The sequence below is a fragment of the Lonchura striata genome, chromosome Z (genome assembly GCF_050655825.1).
Source record: "Lonchura striata isolate lonStrDom1 chromosome Z, ASM5065582v1, whole genome shotgun sequence".
NCBI lineage: Eukaryota > Metazoa > Chordata > Aves > Passeriformes > Estrildidae > Lonchura > Lonchura striata.
The window spans coordinates 57,150,805-57,167,084 of record NC_140740.1 but is presented as its reverse complement, the minus strand read 5'-3'; the positions used below and the strand labels follow the sequence as shown (position 1 = coordinate 57,167,084).

Genomic DNA, 16,280 nt, shown 5'->3' with positions numbered 1-16,280 from the left:
ATAATTCAGGCACACCACATCCAACAACTGGATATCATTTACCTGTTGAGGGGCATCTTAAAATTTAACAATAGCTTTCCAGAATTTCCCCTTGTTTCAGCTAACACAACAAGTCCTGAACGATGATAGCATTCTATCTGTCAAAACTACATTACTCATTAACCATCTTTTCTCAGGAATAGTTCCTTTATGACCTTCCAACAGACCAACGTTTGTGAACATCTTGCACTGCTTATCACAGTGGACAGGTCAGCCCTACTCGTGTCTGCCTGGAGGTGCTGCTCTTTCAGGCTATGTCTGTTAGCAGCAAATTAACTTGTAACAAGAAGCACTTAAAGGCTATCAAATTTATCTTTGCTGTGAAACTGTCATCATGCTTTGTCACACTGCTTTGACCCAGGCTTGCAAGCACTAGCAGTTCCTGGGCAGAGTCCAGGACTTAATGAAGGACAGACATCGTTCCCAATACAAGATCGGGATGTGTCTATTCTCTTTCAGAAACTGAAAGAGTTTAAACATATGGACAAAAGCTATTCCATACCAGCTGAATACCAGTGCCTAAGGTCAGTCTTAGAACTTTTCATTTACTAATATAGCTGAATCCAGAGAAATCTCAAATTCCAGCACTGGAACAGTGTCCCCATGGAAGTGGTCATGCTACCATTTGGACAATGCTCTCAAGTACATGATGTAACTCTTGGGGTATCCTGTGCAGGGCCAGGAGTTGGGCTTGATGATCCTGATGGGTCCTTTCCAACTCAGCACATTTCATGATTCTACATTACTTTCTTCAAATCACTTTGTCTGATATATTACAGTACACACATTTGATTCTTATGCTGAGATGAGGAAGTTTAATTTTCAATAATAGATTTACTATCCTCATCTAAAAAGATTGTGCATTCGAAGTAGCCCCTACACATTGTCACCAGCAGCTAAGAAAGGAATAATGACATATCGTTTGGACTGGCTATCACAGGAATTAAAAACACTCAGATGAGACAGATATGACTGAAAATCCTGTGATGAAATACTTGCTACATTTTCTATCCTCTTTCTTCACATGCTACTCCTACCACCACTTTTATTCCTTCAGCTTTCACTATCTTTCTACTGAACCAGTGTATTTAGGGATTCTTGAGCTGATTCTTATAGCCCCAGTCAGTGTTTCAGGGTATTTCTGCAATATTGCACTGCCTACACACTTTTAAGTTACTGCAGAATACCCTCCAAAGACCTCAATATCAAGATAATACTCATGCATTTTGGTACTCTACAAATCCTTCTACCACACACTCACACTTTTTTATTTTTTTTAAATCTGAATTCTATTTAGTGCTAAAGGGCTGTTAGGAAGCTTGTAGAGAAAACTCAGATGCCTAATGTTTATATATTTTTTTTTAACAGTTGCAATAGTTTTAGTTATTGAATGATGACATTGAATTTTCTCAATCAGTTTATAAAACCTAGTCCTGACTTAGTCCCTAAGCCCTATGATGATTTATAGAAGCTGTTGATGTGAAGGAAGTAACATTTTAGGTATCAAATGAAACTGTCACAGTCAGTTCTGAGAAGGATCTGCCAACACAGCAGCACTTATCCTGTCTTCTCTAGGAGGATATCTTTCTATGTGATTATTGCACTCAGTCCTTGAAGTATATAGCTAGTCCCAGGGAAAAGCCATCTGAGCAGCAAAAGGCAGTGCAGTGTTCTTATTTGATACTTGCACCAAAGTGCTACAACCAGATATCGTTTTATGAATGCAATTATAACTTCTTTTGCAATAAACTAATCACAGAGGGAAAACTTGGTACTTTAGTCCTCAGAAAAAATTTGTGCTTAAATCAATTACAAATCACTGAGGCTTCTGATAGAGTAAATTTTTTAAATGAGCCAAAGGCAAAGTATGGATGAACTGCCAGTTAAATGTGTTGACCTGTCTTTGCAAATTTTATGCTTTCTTCTAAGAGCCAGTCTCTGGACTTTATTTTTCCTTATTTTTTCCTCTCTATTCTGTGGTTTATTTTTACATTATCTAACAAACTCTACTGCCCAAATAAGCCTATAATTTGTCCATAAACTACTGTAGGCTGTTATTTGTCTTACACCATTGACAGTTCACAAAAGTAATACAAGGCTTTACAACACTACAGCTACAGATAGATTTAAAAGGTTCTTATTTTTATTTTCTGATTTACACACACTTGAGCTTTTTAATAATTTTAGTTATAATATATTTTTGTCTGAATTAAAATTGAAAAATCATTTTTAAAAATTCAGTGTAAGTTTGAAAGTGAGTCTTATAGCCTACTAGTTTCAGCTCTTTCCTTTAACATTACTAATTCAAACCAAATGGAGAAAAATATATTACTTTTTATTATTTGACACTGTAAAACATCTTAAAACCCTTTAATAGACTTTTATCCTGTGTCTGTATGTGCTGCATACAGACAACTTTTTTTGTATAGTTTCTATGAACAAATCAGTATCTTTGTAGGTAAAGCACAATTTTTTTTATTCCTGTCCTCTAAAAGATTAGAGACATGTTAATATTCTGCCTTGCTAATGTCCATAGCAGATTGTCACACTTATAATGTGCTGTGAAACAATATTTCAGGGCCAGATGTTGATCCTACGACAAGGTAATGTGCTACCACTAATCAATATAGCACTTGAACTCTGAACTTCTTTCAATTCCAGTAGTAAATACTGTGGAAAGAAATGTTCAGTTGCTCAGAAGGAAAAGAAGCAAATGTTACAGTGCTCCCAGCAGGCTCTTTCTGACCATTTGAAAATGATATTACAGCAAGGACTACATGGAGCCCATCCTGACTTAAAAAATGAAAGAAGACAGTTCAAGAATAGGACATTATTGTCTCCAAGCAAGAAAAAACCTTGAACAAAGAAAAGACTTGCAGGGCATCCCAGTATGTAAACAACATCTACCTCATCCTGATAAACCTTCCTAGTTCATCCGTGATAATACAGTGTGGATTTTATTACTAAATAATGGCTCTGCTTCCTTGAGTGCCCAGGCTGACTTTAAACAAACTTCTAACCTTCACTGGTAAGAATAAGAGAATCTTATTCTGATGGAATCTGCAAGCTCCAACAGGCTTCAAGTTGAACACAAAGTATCATGTTGAAAGCACTAGTAACAGGAACAATAACCTAGAAGAATATGTACAAAATTGTAAAAAGAAAAATTGGATTGGATTGATTGTTTGTCTACATAGGGAATTTCAAAGACTTAACAGCATTACTATTTATATATTTCTGCATTTTATTGTCAAGAAAGAACAGCAGAGGAGCATCATTCCATGTATTTCTTCACTTAAGTGCATGGCAAAGTAATTCAGTTCTGATTTTGTCATTCAGAACACATTTTAAAGTTGCATCTGCAGCCATCTGAATTTACAAAACTGTGATATTTTCAATAATATTTTATTTCATATATGCTAAACATCAGCTATCACATGATGCCACCAAATAGTTTGTCACTGATTTTGAGGGAAGTGTTATAACTTCATGCAAGTATTATAACCTCGTGCTTCTACTCAGATTTAACACCAAAACACACTCACTATGATTCATTTGATTTTATAGTCTAGCTAATAAAAATTGTCTTCCATAAAGGAATAAATAAATAAATTAAATAGAAATGGATATTGCAAGAGAACTATTTATTTTAGAATGTTATTTGCATAACCAATAAAAATAACAAAGTATAATATAATATAGACACAAGCTATATACATATATAGCATGTGTATTAAGAACAATTCTGCTCTGAATATAACTTAGGAGACAGGATAATAGTGCTCTATTTCAGATTTTGTGCACTAGAATAGCTTTCTGAGATCCCTTACTAATTTTATTGAAGTTCTGAGATGCAACAATCAAAGGATTTACCAGCAAGCTTAACTGCAACAATGTTCCTACACAGAACACTCCATCTAAAAACCACAGACAGCTGTAAGTGAGCTGCTGCAATTTAAGTTCATTTAGCAATGAAAAGGCCTTTTAAGAACTGGCATTAGAAATTTAGTGGACAACAAACTATCTCCCCCATCAAAAATAGAAAAAACCAACCACCAACACAAATAAAGATGCAGTGATGGCTCGGATTAAAAGTGTGGTCTGAAGTCCTGTCTCTAACCCTACATCTTGGCACATAATTCTTCAAACAGGAAGGTCTCTTCTATGCTTTGACCCTCTGTTTCCTCTTCCCTAAGGAACACAGAGCTCTTGGTTTGTTTCAATCATTTTAGTTTTTTCAGGCAAGAACAGTCAGAGCCTCTTTGGACTCTGATGTTAATGCCATGCAAAGAAAACAATATATATTTTGCTACAAGTGGTAAGAATACAGCTGCTATATCCTATCTATGCCAGGGATAGACCATAACACATCTAGATCACTGGACAGCTTTAAGCCAAGCACATATTTGTGATGTGGAGAGGCAAAAAGATATACTGGTGTCAAACTAATCATAAGCCTTGTAAACTAACATTGCTGCTTTTGCTAGGAAAGACATGAGCAATAAACCCTACTGTAATGGTTACTTGCAATTAAAAGAACTGTGTAAAAACCGTAATATGAACACAATTTTATTGCTCCATTATAAAAAAATAATAAGGTTCTGTCAATGCAATCTCCAACATGAAATTAGCATGTTATTATATATAATATATATTATATATATATATATAATATATATTTATATATAAATACATACATATATCTATATCTATATATGTGTATATATATATATATATATATATATATATATATATATATATATATATATATATATATATATATATATATATATGTATCACATTATATTAATTTGATATATAGTTACCTAGCATGTACCATTTTTATACTAATGACAATAGTGATGACCTAAGCATAAAAATGTTAAGAGGCAAAAAGTCTATGTTCTAGTTCCTAGAGGGGACAGAACAATAAATTATTTGAGGTAGCAAGAGCTGAAGCCTAATGAGATAGAGTATAAAGAACCGTGGGAAGTTCTCCATTGTGCTGTATTAAGAAAATATTCAATTTATCTGCTGTTTAAATCATATTAGATTAACTGGTCAGATTTGAACCAAGATTTTCTGAGACTTAATGGCTGCCCACTGTTAAATTAATTTTAAATTATTTGTATTCCTAAAAAAATAAAAAAAAAGGAAAATCTCTCACAAAGTCCTCAGTCAAGCACACCAGGAAAAACTGCTGCTTTAGCTCCACATTACTAAAGGTCTTGCTATTTCTCCCTCTCCTTTTAGTATCATCCAAGAAGAGGGGTATCAGTGAATTTGTCCTAAATCAAACCATGTCCTGGGTGCACCAGGCACAGCTGGGCAAGGGAAGGGATTCTCCTACTTTGCTCTGCATTCCTCTGGCCTAGAGAAATTATGGTTTTCAGGGGAATGATGCCTTAGGATTTTAGCCTTTAAATTTTTCCAATTCTGTACTGCTTTAATGTATAACTCTAAAACTTTATATAGAATGTTAGCTACCATCTTCAGATTTTGGTCAGAGAAAACAATTATCCTAGGCCTCAAGCTCAAGGACGCCTTACTGTCTCAGGCCCTGAAAGTACTAACAAAAGCGAGTTGGGGACAGGGAGCAAAGTGGAGGTATATGACTTCATTACCGGAAGCTGTAATTGCAGGATTAACACGTGATATGTAAATGGACCAAACATATCTGTCTGAAAAACTCCTGACCATCATCTATCTTGGTGTAACTTCTCAGAGGCTTCTGACTGCCCAAGGTATACCTATTGAAGGCCTTTAATAAATACTTGCTTTTTACTCTCTTAATCTTATTTAGGTTCTGTTCCAGGTAGCCACTCCAAGGCATCATGATGGGCACTGGGCAGCTTCACCTCAAGACCACCTCATGGTGGTTTTGGCGACCATAATACAAAAAGGACACAATGGTATTAGAAAGCATCCAAAGAAGGGACACAAGGGAGGCCTTGAGGGGAAGCCATATGAGGAGCAGCTGAGATCACCTGGTCTGTTCAGTCTGGAGCAGACTGACAGGAGACCCCATTACAGTTACAGCCTCTTTGTGAGGGGAAGAGGAGGGGCATGCACTGATCTCTTCTCTCTGTGACCTGTGACAGGGCCCCAGAGAATGGCATGAAGCTGTATCACGGGAGCTCTACGTTGAGTATTAGGAAAAGGTTTTTCACCTTTTCCAGAGTGTGCTTGGATGTTGGAACAGGCTCCCTGGGGAGGTGGTATGGCACCAAATCTGCCAGAATTCAAGAAGTTTTTGACAGGACTATCAGGCACATGGGGTGATTGTTGTGTTGGGTTCTGTGCAGGGCCAGGAGTGGGGTTCCTCCCAACTCAGGATATTTTAGAATTTGGAATAAATTTTGGCTATAATTTATTTTTTATGAGAACTGGTGGAAAATAAAACCTTTTCCCTTTAATTTCATTTTTCTTCACTGGGTATCTTTCTACTCTCTCTAAAGTAAAGGCAAGGAATGAAGGGATTTGTATGCCTGGGTAACACTACCTCTTTGCACAAGTTTCCTTCCCCAACAGAAGATGAGGAATGTTTCAGGTGATCAGGATGACAGCGCAAAAAATTACACTTTCTGTTATGCATAGACTATTATAGCTCACACATGCATTCATAACTTTTTAAAAGGAAGACACCAGATTTAAAATTGGTCTTTTGAGGTATTTTGATATAACATGTATCACTTTCAATAGTCTACATATTGCACAGACATTTATAGCTCACTACACAGATATTAATATGTGTCAACCTTCAATACTTTAAAAATACTGTTTTCACTCTAATATTCAAGACAGAAAAACTATGCAAGAAATAATTAACTGCTATTCATTCCTATGCTTTCTCTCTCTAAATATATAAGGGTTGTAACACTCAATAAAAACCTGCAGTTGTGTAAATGCTATTAAAACTACTACAGTTTATTTAATTCATAGAATTATTTTTTTAGCTTACCCAAATCTGTAGCTTAATTCTTTTTTCATTTTTGAAAACCGTTTTTACTTTGAAATCAATCCCAACCGTGCTTACAAATGCAGATGTAAAGGAATCATCAGCGTATCGGAACAAAAAGGAGGTTTTTCCAACACTGCTGTTGCCAATAATGAGCAGTTTGAACATGTAATCAAAATTCTGGTCAGATGTATCTTTCTGGCCATATCTGGAATCTTGAACGGATGCCATCTGTAATTCAAAATAAAAAAGAAATATCTTATTGTCTCTTTTAACATAAAAAATGGAAACATTTAGATTTTATTGAAGCTTTTCATACCAGGTATCAATGAATCTAAAGAAGAATATCTTCTTGAAAAATCAGTCATGTGTGTGCTTCAATGTGAACTTCAAGAAATGCACAGAGATCTTATTATTTTTAGTGATTCTTGTATCTAGCAGTAGTTCTGCTAGCAATAGAGGATATAAAAATGACTGGTGACTGGTACCAAAACAAAAAATAATAATTCTAAAAGTTCAGGAGAATTCTTAAGTATATCACTAAAAATACTTTTTTTCAGAAAATATGTAAAAAATATATAAAAAATATAAAATATATATCATTTGTATAAGAGAGAAATAAGAGATCAGTGCTTCATTTTGACACAGTAGGTATATTTCCAAACAGAAGGTTAACAACTTTTACATCTAATAAAATTCTTGAGCCGTTTTACTGTAAATACCTTGCTATCTTTTGCCATCCCTATAAACTTACTCAAAGCATTTTTCCTTTACCAGCTTTTAGTTATCATGCCATTAAATAGTGAGTGTATACACCTCTGAAATAAAGTCTCAATATTTTTCCAGTACTAGTATATTCTGTAGTTTTTTGAATTTGCAATATTAATGCAATATCTTCATAAGTGGCAGTTAGATTAATAGAATATTAAGGTTTGGAAGGGATATTAAAAATCATCTAGTCCCAGTCCTGACAGGGACACTTCCCACCAGACTAGATTGCTCAAGGCCTTATCTAAGTTGGCTTTGAACCAGGTTGGGGCATCCACCACCTCTCTGGGCAACCTGTGCTAGTGTATAACTACCTTCATAGTAAATAATTTTTTCCTAATATCTAGTCTAAATCTCCATCTTTCAGTGTGTACCCATTCCTCCTTGCCCTGTCTCTCCAGTTCCTGCCAGAGAATCCCTCTCCAGCTTCCCTGTGGGCCCCTTCAGATACTGGAAGGTGTCTGTGAGGTCTCCTCACAATCCTCTCTTCGCCAGGCTGAAGAGCCCCAACTTGCTCAGCCTAGCCTCACAGCAGGGAGCTCCAGCCTCTTACCAACCTCCTGGCCCTCCTCCAGACTTGTTTTAACAACTCCTTGTCATCGTGCTGGGACCCCAGGGCTGGATGGAGTGCTCCAGTGGGGTCTCAGCAGAACAGAGCAGAGGGATGGAATCCCTTACTCAGTGCACTGGCCAAAGCTGCTTTGGATGCAGCCCAGGATTCCCATGGCTTTCTGGGCTGGGAACTCTCACTGCAGGCTCATGGTGAGTGTTGCATCAGCCATCACCCCCAAGTCCTTCCCCACAGGGCTGCTCTCAATTGCTCCTCTTCCCAGCCTGTGGGTGTGCATGGAATTACCATGAACCAGGAGTAAGACCTTGTATTTGGCCTTGTTGAGGTTTGCAGAGGCCCGTCTCCCAGCTGTGTCAAGATCCTGCTGGATAACATCATTTTGAAATCTGAGTCCTTAAAATACAATTTTTAATCCAAAACATCTAAATAAGCACAGATTACTGAATACTGTTAAAGAGCAACCTGTTTTGCTCTAGGGACTTCAAAGATAATGGATTCTATTTATAAAAAGTACACCTTAGGTTTTCATGAAAATTGCAGTGATTAGAGTGAAAATGTGACCAAAATTCTACCTAGGTTGCTCAAAACTAAGTTGAAAAAATAAAGAACTTAGAGTGTTTCTGCTGAGTTTTCAAGAAACATTATCAAATACTTTGAGAGTCTGTGGAAGTTCTTTAATTATTATTATTCCAAGAACAACAGTTTTGCATGCTGATTTGAGACAGAATGACAGACACCATAACCTAACATAAAGGTTTACAGAAAAGCCTCATGTAAAAGCCTCATGTAAAATCTTTCTAATTTAGGCATCTCAGAATGTATTTGGGCAATCAGAAAGGACAGCTGGAACCAGGATGACAGCTGTGCACTAACTCCCACTCTCAGCAAAATTTTAATTACAGTTTAGTTTTAGTTATAGTTTAGTTATGTATAATGTTTTAGATAATTCTGCTATCTCATATCATCAAAAACATTATGCCAGCTTCTTTGGGCTACTGAAGAGGCATACAGGAGTGGGGACAAAAATTTCTGAAGAAGACATTGGAAGTAGCAAGTTTTTAATAGAAAATTCAGTGTCAGATATATATTTCATAAATTATAGAGTAGGGAGTATTTTATTTCAGAATTCAATTTCAGAATTACCTTCTTCATTAAATGTAGTATTGGTTACCCACACACTTGCAGCCTGAATGTTTGCATTTGCCTTAAAATTTATTCACTTCTTCCACAGCTATGCAACAAAGAAGATTTAGAATTAAAACCTGAATATTGTCAAGCATACACATCACTGATCCTTTAGCTTTATTATTTTTCATAGATGTCGTGAGAGAGATACTTTCATTACTGTCCTGTATTGTATAACTACTTGCAGATATTTTGCTTAGAACACAAGAAAAAGGAAATCAGATATTGATAAATGAGTCTACTCACAAATTGCTATAAAGCAGTATAACACAGGGCATGTTAATGTTGTGTAGAGTTTGCAATAACAAGTCAACGAGGTCTATCAGGCCAAAGACTGCAGTGGCTGTGGGTGCCAGATGTGTGACCACTGTGTGTTGCTACAGCAGCCTGTTCCACTGCCCTTCTGGCTCCCCTCTGTTGCGCTGCAACTGACAGCAGCTGTTATCCCTTGTAGCAAGGAGGAACATCATATTCTTTCCTGATTTTATCTCCTAGGAAGCCTTTCACATAGCTCCTTCAACCAGCTTAAGATTTTAAAAAATAAGTTTAAGCTTTCATCCATTTGTTGCCCTGAATCCTATGAACCTTCCAAATCATCCCTATGTACTTTAATGCCTAACACTTCAGAAACAGTATGGTTCAATGAGCAGAGAAACCAGGAGACCTGGATTCTAATAATAGTCCTGCTAAACCATGTACATTGTGTAGCCTTCCTGAGTAATAATGTGTTTCCTGTGGATAGTTTTAAAGACAGATTTTACCCACAGAAGTTTTGGTGGTCCTCTAAATTAGTGTGGTTATATGCATTACTCATGCAGCACTTTCCTTAACAGTACTGAAAAAAAAAAAAAAAGCTCAAAACCTTCACTGTGCCATAAACTGATGGAGTCATTACTTGCAGTATCATAGGCAGAATTACAGGTGTGTTGAACATAGATTTGAAGCTATTTTTATTACAGAGGCAGGAGTATGTCTGCTTATTACAGGATGCAAAAGGCATAGGAAAGGCATAGGAAAAGAATAATTTTTCAAAAGGATTAGTGAGGCAATAATTGAAACTGTTTGGAGAGACTAATTTTTGCTTAGCAAACCAGTCTCCCTAGACTACTGACAGTGATCTTTTCTCCAAAACCCAAATCAGCCTGCACTAATGTAAAGAAACATCAAACTCCGTGCATTTGCTACGACTTTGTCATTACTTCCCAAACTCACTCCTTCTGCAGTAAGCAAACAAGACAAATTCTTCCAAGAACAATCCACTTTATACTCACAATCTAAGTTATACCCTAAAGGAATATCTGTATTTCTGCTGACTGTAAGGGAAATATAGATGCTTGGTCCTCTTGAACTTTTTGAATAAGCCTGTAGCACTTCTCTTTCTTAAATGCAAGATGCTGACTTCACTGTAATCCACTTCCCAAAGTACTAATATGACAGTTCACTCCTTACAGTAGTCTTCCCTACTATTGAAGGCATTTGTAAAATATGAAGAACATCATGACAATGCTATGTTCCATCTTTGGAAGTTATGCTGCAAGCAATCACTAGGAACGCTGTGTCCCCACCTGTAATTAAACATTACATACATGGATGAGAACCAAATAAACCTCGCAAATGTTATGATATTCTCCTTCCAATAAAGTAAAATGTATATCTTTATTTTGACTAACTTCTCTCAAAGGTTAAATGATATTAAACAATCACTTTCAACAAAACATGCTGTTTTCTCTTCAGTATGATTTTGCCCTTATTTGGTAAAATTGAAGACAAAATGCACAGGGTTATTTTCATCAGCACCAAAAGCAGCCTCAAGACATTTCTTTCAGGACTTAGGACAGACTTGAGAGTCGACTGAGAAGTCTAAGCTCAAGACAATGAACAGAAAACCTATAGACAGGAGATCTCACATGCTTGCTCCTTATCAAAGCCAGGAGGAGTTATGCTGCCAGTTTGAATACAGTGCAAGGACAAATAAAGGATAGCTTTGTATGCTTTCCTGCTTACAGCACATCTCTAAACTCCTTAAACATGGATTATGCAAGGGCATAGGCAAGTTCATTCATTAAGCAGAGTTTTCTGTACAAACCCAGGTGCTTTCCAAGCCTCATGTTTTGCTGTTTCCTTGATCCCAAGAGAAGAGGTGAAAATAGAGCAGGATTGAAAACAAATGTCAGAAAAACTATGTTTACCTGCCACTTTCATGATCATAACAAAACATTTGGCTTTTTCTCTATGCCTTGGCAGGCCTCATTCTTTGTCAGAATCAATTTGAACAGCTTTCTTACTTGTGCAGCGCAAGATGCTGTGACCTCCATGACCTGCAGACAACTACAGTTTGCACTTATATATGCATTCATCCCACCCTTCATGCTTAGTGTAGGATGTTTTGCCCCTGGAAAATATGGTGCAGAAAACCTGACATTGAAAGCAATGAGATTTATTCATTCACACCTTTAGCAAATAAGTAGTTTCCTTTTAAAAACTCTAGTAACAATCACGTCTTAAAGGAGTAAGTCCAGAGAAAATATCTTCTTTTTATGTACAATAAGGATTGAGACTGATTAGTGAACTTAAAGTTGCTTTAAAGTGCTACACTCTCTTTCTGTCTAGTGTTACAGCCTGCCTCTGAAAGTGGGGTAACTGAGGTCCTTTTTAATAGATCCCTTCGGTCAGATGAGAGTGGAACAGTGCTGACTGACTGGTGTTTATACATACATAGTTGCAGTGGAAAGAGAAATGGTTCTTTCCTATATACAGGGTAGAAATATATACAACTTCTATTCCTTTCTACTAAAATACTAAAATATCAACTTTAGTTGATATTTTAGTAAAAACAGTTTCTTGCATATGCAGCCTTTCGCAAGGCGATCTTTCTGCCTTTTGTAAAATGTAATTAGTCAAACATAGTCAATGGATATTGAAACCATGGAATACAAAAAAAAAATTCAATTACTCTAACTTGCCAAACTGTATGTAGGACGTACAGTGAGTGACATTCACTGCACATAGTGGTCTTTCATGTGTAGATCAACTTACATCATCAGAGTAGTTAAAATATTAACAAAATCCTTATGTATAAGAAGAACACTGTGACAAATAACCCAGCCATGAAGAAATTAATTAGTTTTGAGGTGAAATATCAGATTAATCTAGGGACTGCATTTTAATCTTAATTCTTTCAGAGGCCTCCTATGGCTTTTGTTTTCTTCTTTCCTATATCTTGGTCAAGCTGCTCACTCTTTTGTATTTTTGGTGTGATCTCAGCATAGATATCCTCATATGTAGACCACAGCCAATTCTCACAAAACATAATAATTTATTTTTTAACCAATTAGAATTAACGGGGTTCAGGAGACAATGCACCAGCTACTTATTTGGAATTTTCTGTTTGCCAGCCATCTGCAGAGCACAGCTTGTAAACTAATGTACTTGGCAGCATCAGGAAAAGCTTATCTGCTTCAAGGTATTATGGGGTCAGCATCATGTATATATTTAAATGTATCCCAGCACAATTAGAAACATGTAGTTATAAAAGCAAAGGGTTTTTTTAAGCAGAACACTGAAAAGCAAAGTTGGGGAATACCAAGAAGATAGTGAGATGTTAATTATAAAACACTTCAGAGAAGCTCTACCTGCTTCATATCAGCAAAACTAGCATGAATATAGCCACACTGCCAGGAGATGCCCCGGACAGTAGAATGTAAGTATGCAGAATGTAAAAAACAGTTTTGGCAAGGCTCTAACACCTGGATTCTTGTGGTGAGCTCACAAATTATTCCTCATTTCTTTCTTTAACCTAAATTTACTTTGTCTATGAAAAGGGTAGCTTAGGAAGCATATATCTAACTTCCATGCTAGACAGCATTTAAAAACTATCTTCTTCCAATAGCAACAAAAAGAGACACAGTCCTAAGAGGGTTACTATAACAGAGGATTTTAGGAGGCCACCAAAATAGTGCAGCTATGGAAAGAAAAAATAAAAGTTGTGTCAGCCCAGGTACTCCAGAAAAAATACATTTAGATTTACTAGGGAATATGAAGAATGAAAATGAGAGGGGTAAAGATCTCTGCCATTTACTCTATTTAGTATAGCACTCTGGGTCATGAGACTAGGTACCTTTTTGCTTGCCAGAGAAGCTGCATCAGGCTAAAAGACTAAGTGAAATACTAGTGCCATTGTCTAGGGCACTGGTGAGACAGCATTAGTGACAATTCTGATCAAGTGCGTTTATAAAAGCCAAGTTCAAACAGGAAAACACCCAGAAGGTTAACAGGAAGATTAGAGGAAAGATGAACTTATGGAAGAAATAAAAATGAAACAGAACCAAACAAAAAAACAGTAAACAAAACATTAGCTTGTTTCTCTGGTTAGTAATTTGGTCATGATGCAATAAGAGCTATTTAGGCTGATGTTTGTTGGAGCAGACGTTGGATGTTATCAATAGCATAAACTGAGTGCCTCTGAGCTGGAGGAGTATCTAACCAGCAAGGGAACAAACTTCAACAATACACTTCCAAAAAGGGGGAGGGGCAGAAAGAGGACTACAGACTCCAGATGCAGGTAGATCAGTTAACTAAAAGGTGTATATGAGTTTCTCTGTGGACTTAGTGGCTTGGCAGGCTCTTGTACTCCAGCGCTTCCACTATGAACTCACATTAATAATATCATATCTAATGGTATGATATTAGAGAGAGATTATGAGATATATGAACTCATATCTAATAATTTTGCTGAGTGATAGGAGCTGATTTGTCATGCAAACTCCAGTATCTAATAGCTTTGTTTGGCCTTTTGTAACGTAATTTTATAATAACTTCTTAAATACCTGTAAGCAGTATTTTGGCTTGCTATTGCGCTTCTCCATTGTGTTTGGATGTGTCTGCTATAAACGTACCTTGTCTAGACATAACAATTGCCAGTGATAACAGGATAGGAAAAACTAAGGAAAACTGTTTCTGTTTCTTTCCTTGGCAAAGGAGATAATTAATAAACGATCTCCCACTTCCTATTATTTTTTCCTCTCAGCCACCTTTGAAATGATCTTTCCACACAGACAAACTGCTGAGAAGGGGCCTCTGCTACCACCAGCTCTAGCCATGAGCCACCTCTCCCCGGTGCAGGTGGACAACTGCTCCATGACTACACAAGTGGAGGCACCGTGCCAGCTTCCTGTGCACCTCGGCAGGACCTCGGTGCAGCCCATCATCCAACACCGACAGCCAGTCCCTCCCAGGAGAGCTGCGACGGGCGCTCGGGGGGCAGTGTCTGAAAAACACGTTCGATGTGCCCGAGTGTGAGTGGAAACCCACCCGCTGCCCGCGACGGGCCCACCCTGCCGGGGACACGGCCCCTTGCACACGCTCGGGCCCCCGCTCGCAAGGGGCGTCCGCACCCTGTGCCCGCAGCAGCAGAGCCGGCCCGGCGGCCCGGGCGGAGCGGCTCCCGCCCCGTCCCGGCTCCCGTGCCCCGCGCCCGCCGCAGCCCTCGCTCGGCTCCGGCCCGGGGACCGACCTGCATGGGCGCTTCGTGCCTCATCGTCGGGCGCGGCCCCGCCGCCGCTCGCTCCCGCACGCCAGCAGCCTCCGCCGCCAGCCCCGGCTCTGCCGGCAAACCCGCGTCGCGATCAGCACCGGAGCTGTCCTCGCTCCGCCCCCGGCCTGCCCCGCCCCCGCTCCCATGCACTCCCGGGAGTCGTGGTCCTGCTGCCCGGGTCCCCCGCCCTCGGCTCCGGGAGACGGGACTACAGCTCCCGGGGTGCGCGGCGCCAGGCCGCGAGCGGGCGGGGCGGAGCGGGGGGCGCGGGGAGCGCGGAGTTCCGCGGTCCCGGCTCGGGGCCGCAGGGGGCGGCGGGGCCGTGGAGCGGGGGCCCTGTGGTGGGGCGGGGGCTCCCGTGCGCCGAGGCGGAAAGCGGGGACGGAGCGGGCGGAGCAGACACCGCCGAATGCGCTGCCCTCCCGGCCCGACCGCCCGCACCCGGGAGGAGCAGCTCGGGCGGCGCTCGGGGGCTGCGGAAGCCGCTCGGTGGAGCGGAGCGGGCTCGCCCGGGCCCCGGCCGTGCTACACAGCGCCCTCTGCGGCCAGGGGAGGGCACGCCCGCGGGCTCCGCGACGCGGGGCCGCTCCGCCCCGTTATCCCGCTCCGCCCCGTTATCCCGCTCCGCCCCGTTATCCCGCTCCCGCCCCGTTATCCCGCTCCCGCCCCGTTATCCCGCTCCCGCCCCGTTTATCCCGCTCCCGCCCCGTTATCCCGCTCCCTCCCCGTTATCCCGCTCCGCCCCGTTATCCCGCTCCGCCCCGTTATCCCGCTCCGCCCCGTTATCCCGCTCCCGCCCCGTTATCCCGCTCCGCCCCGTTATCTCGCTCCCGCCCCGTTATCCCGCTCCCGCCCCGTTATCCCGCTCCCGCCCCGTTATCCCGCTCCCGCCCCGTTATCCCGCTCCCGCCCCGTTATCCCGCTCCCGCCCCGTTATCCCGCTCCGCCCCGTTATCCCGCTCCCGCCCCGTTATCCCGCTCCGCCCCGTTATCCCGCTCCCGCCCCGTTATCCCGCTCCCGCCCCGTTATCCCGGTCCCGCATTCCGACATGTGCCGTTATGGCCGCGCCCCGTGGCCGATCTCCAGCGCTGGGGCTGGGCGGCCGAGCACCCTTCAGCTTGAGGACTGCTGGTCAGTGTCCTTGCTGTGCACATGACAGCCCCTGGGCTGTCTCCTCATCGCATTCCGCTGTTGTGCTTTCTCTTGCCTCGCTTGGCTTTTGTCC

The 16,280-nt window shown here is 40.4% G+C and overlaps 1 protein-coding gene across 1 annotated transcript in view; it reads right to left on the bottom strand.

Moving 5' to 3' along the window:
- Positions 1 to 15,197, bottom strand: part of RAB3C (RAB3C, member RAS oncogene family) — a 121,577-nt gene extending 106,380 nt beyond the window's left edge. The window contains exons 1-2 of the mRNA XM_021534337.4: positions 15,034 to 15,197; positions 7,001 to 7,228 (exon numbers count right to left, since the gene is read on the bottom strand). Coding sequence (XP_021390012.1) covers positions 7,001 to 7,228; positions 15,034 to 15,057 — 252 coding nt within the window. The 5' untranslated portion in view covers positions 15,058 to 15,197. The remainder of the gene's footprint in view (positions 1 to 7,000; positions 7,229 to 15,033) is intronic.
- Positions 15,198 to 16,280: the final 1,083 nt, after the last annotated feature.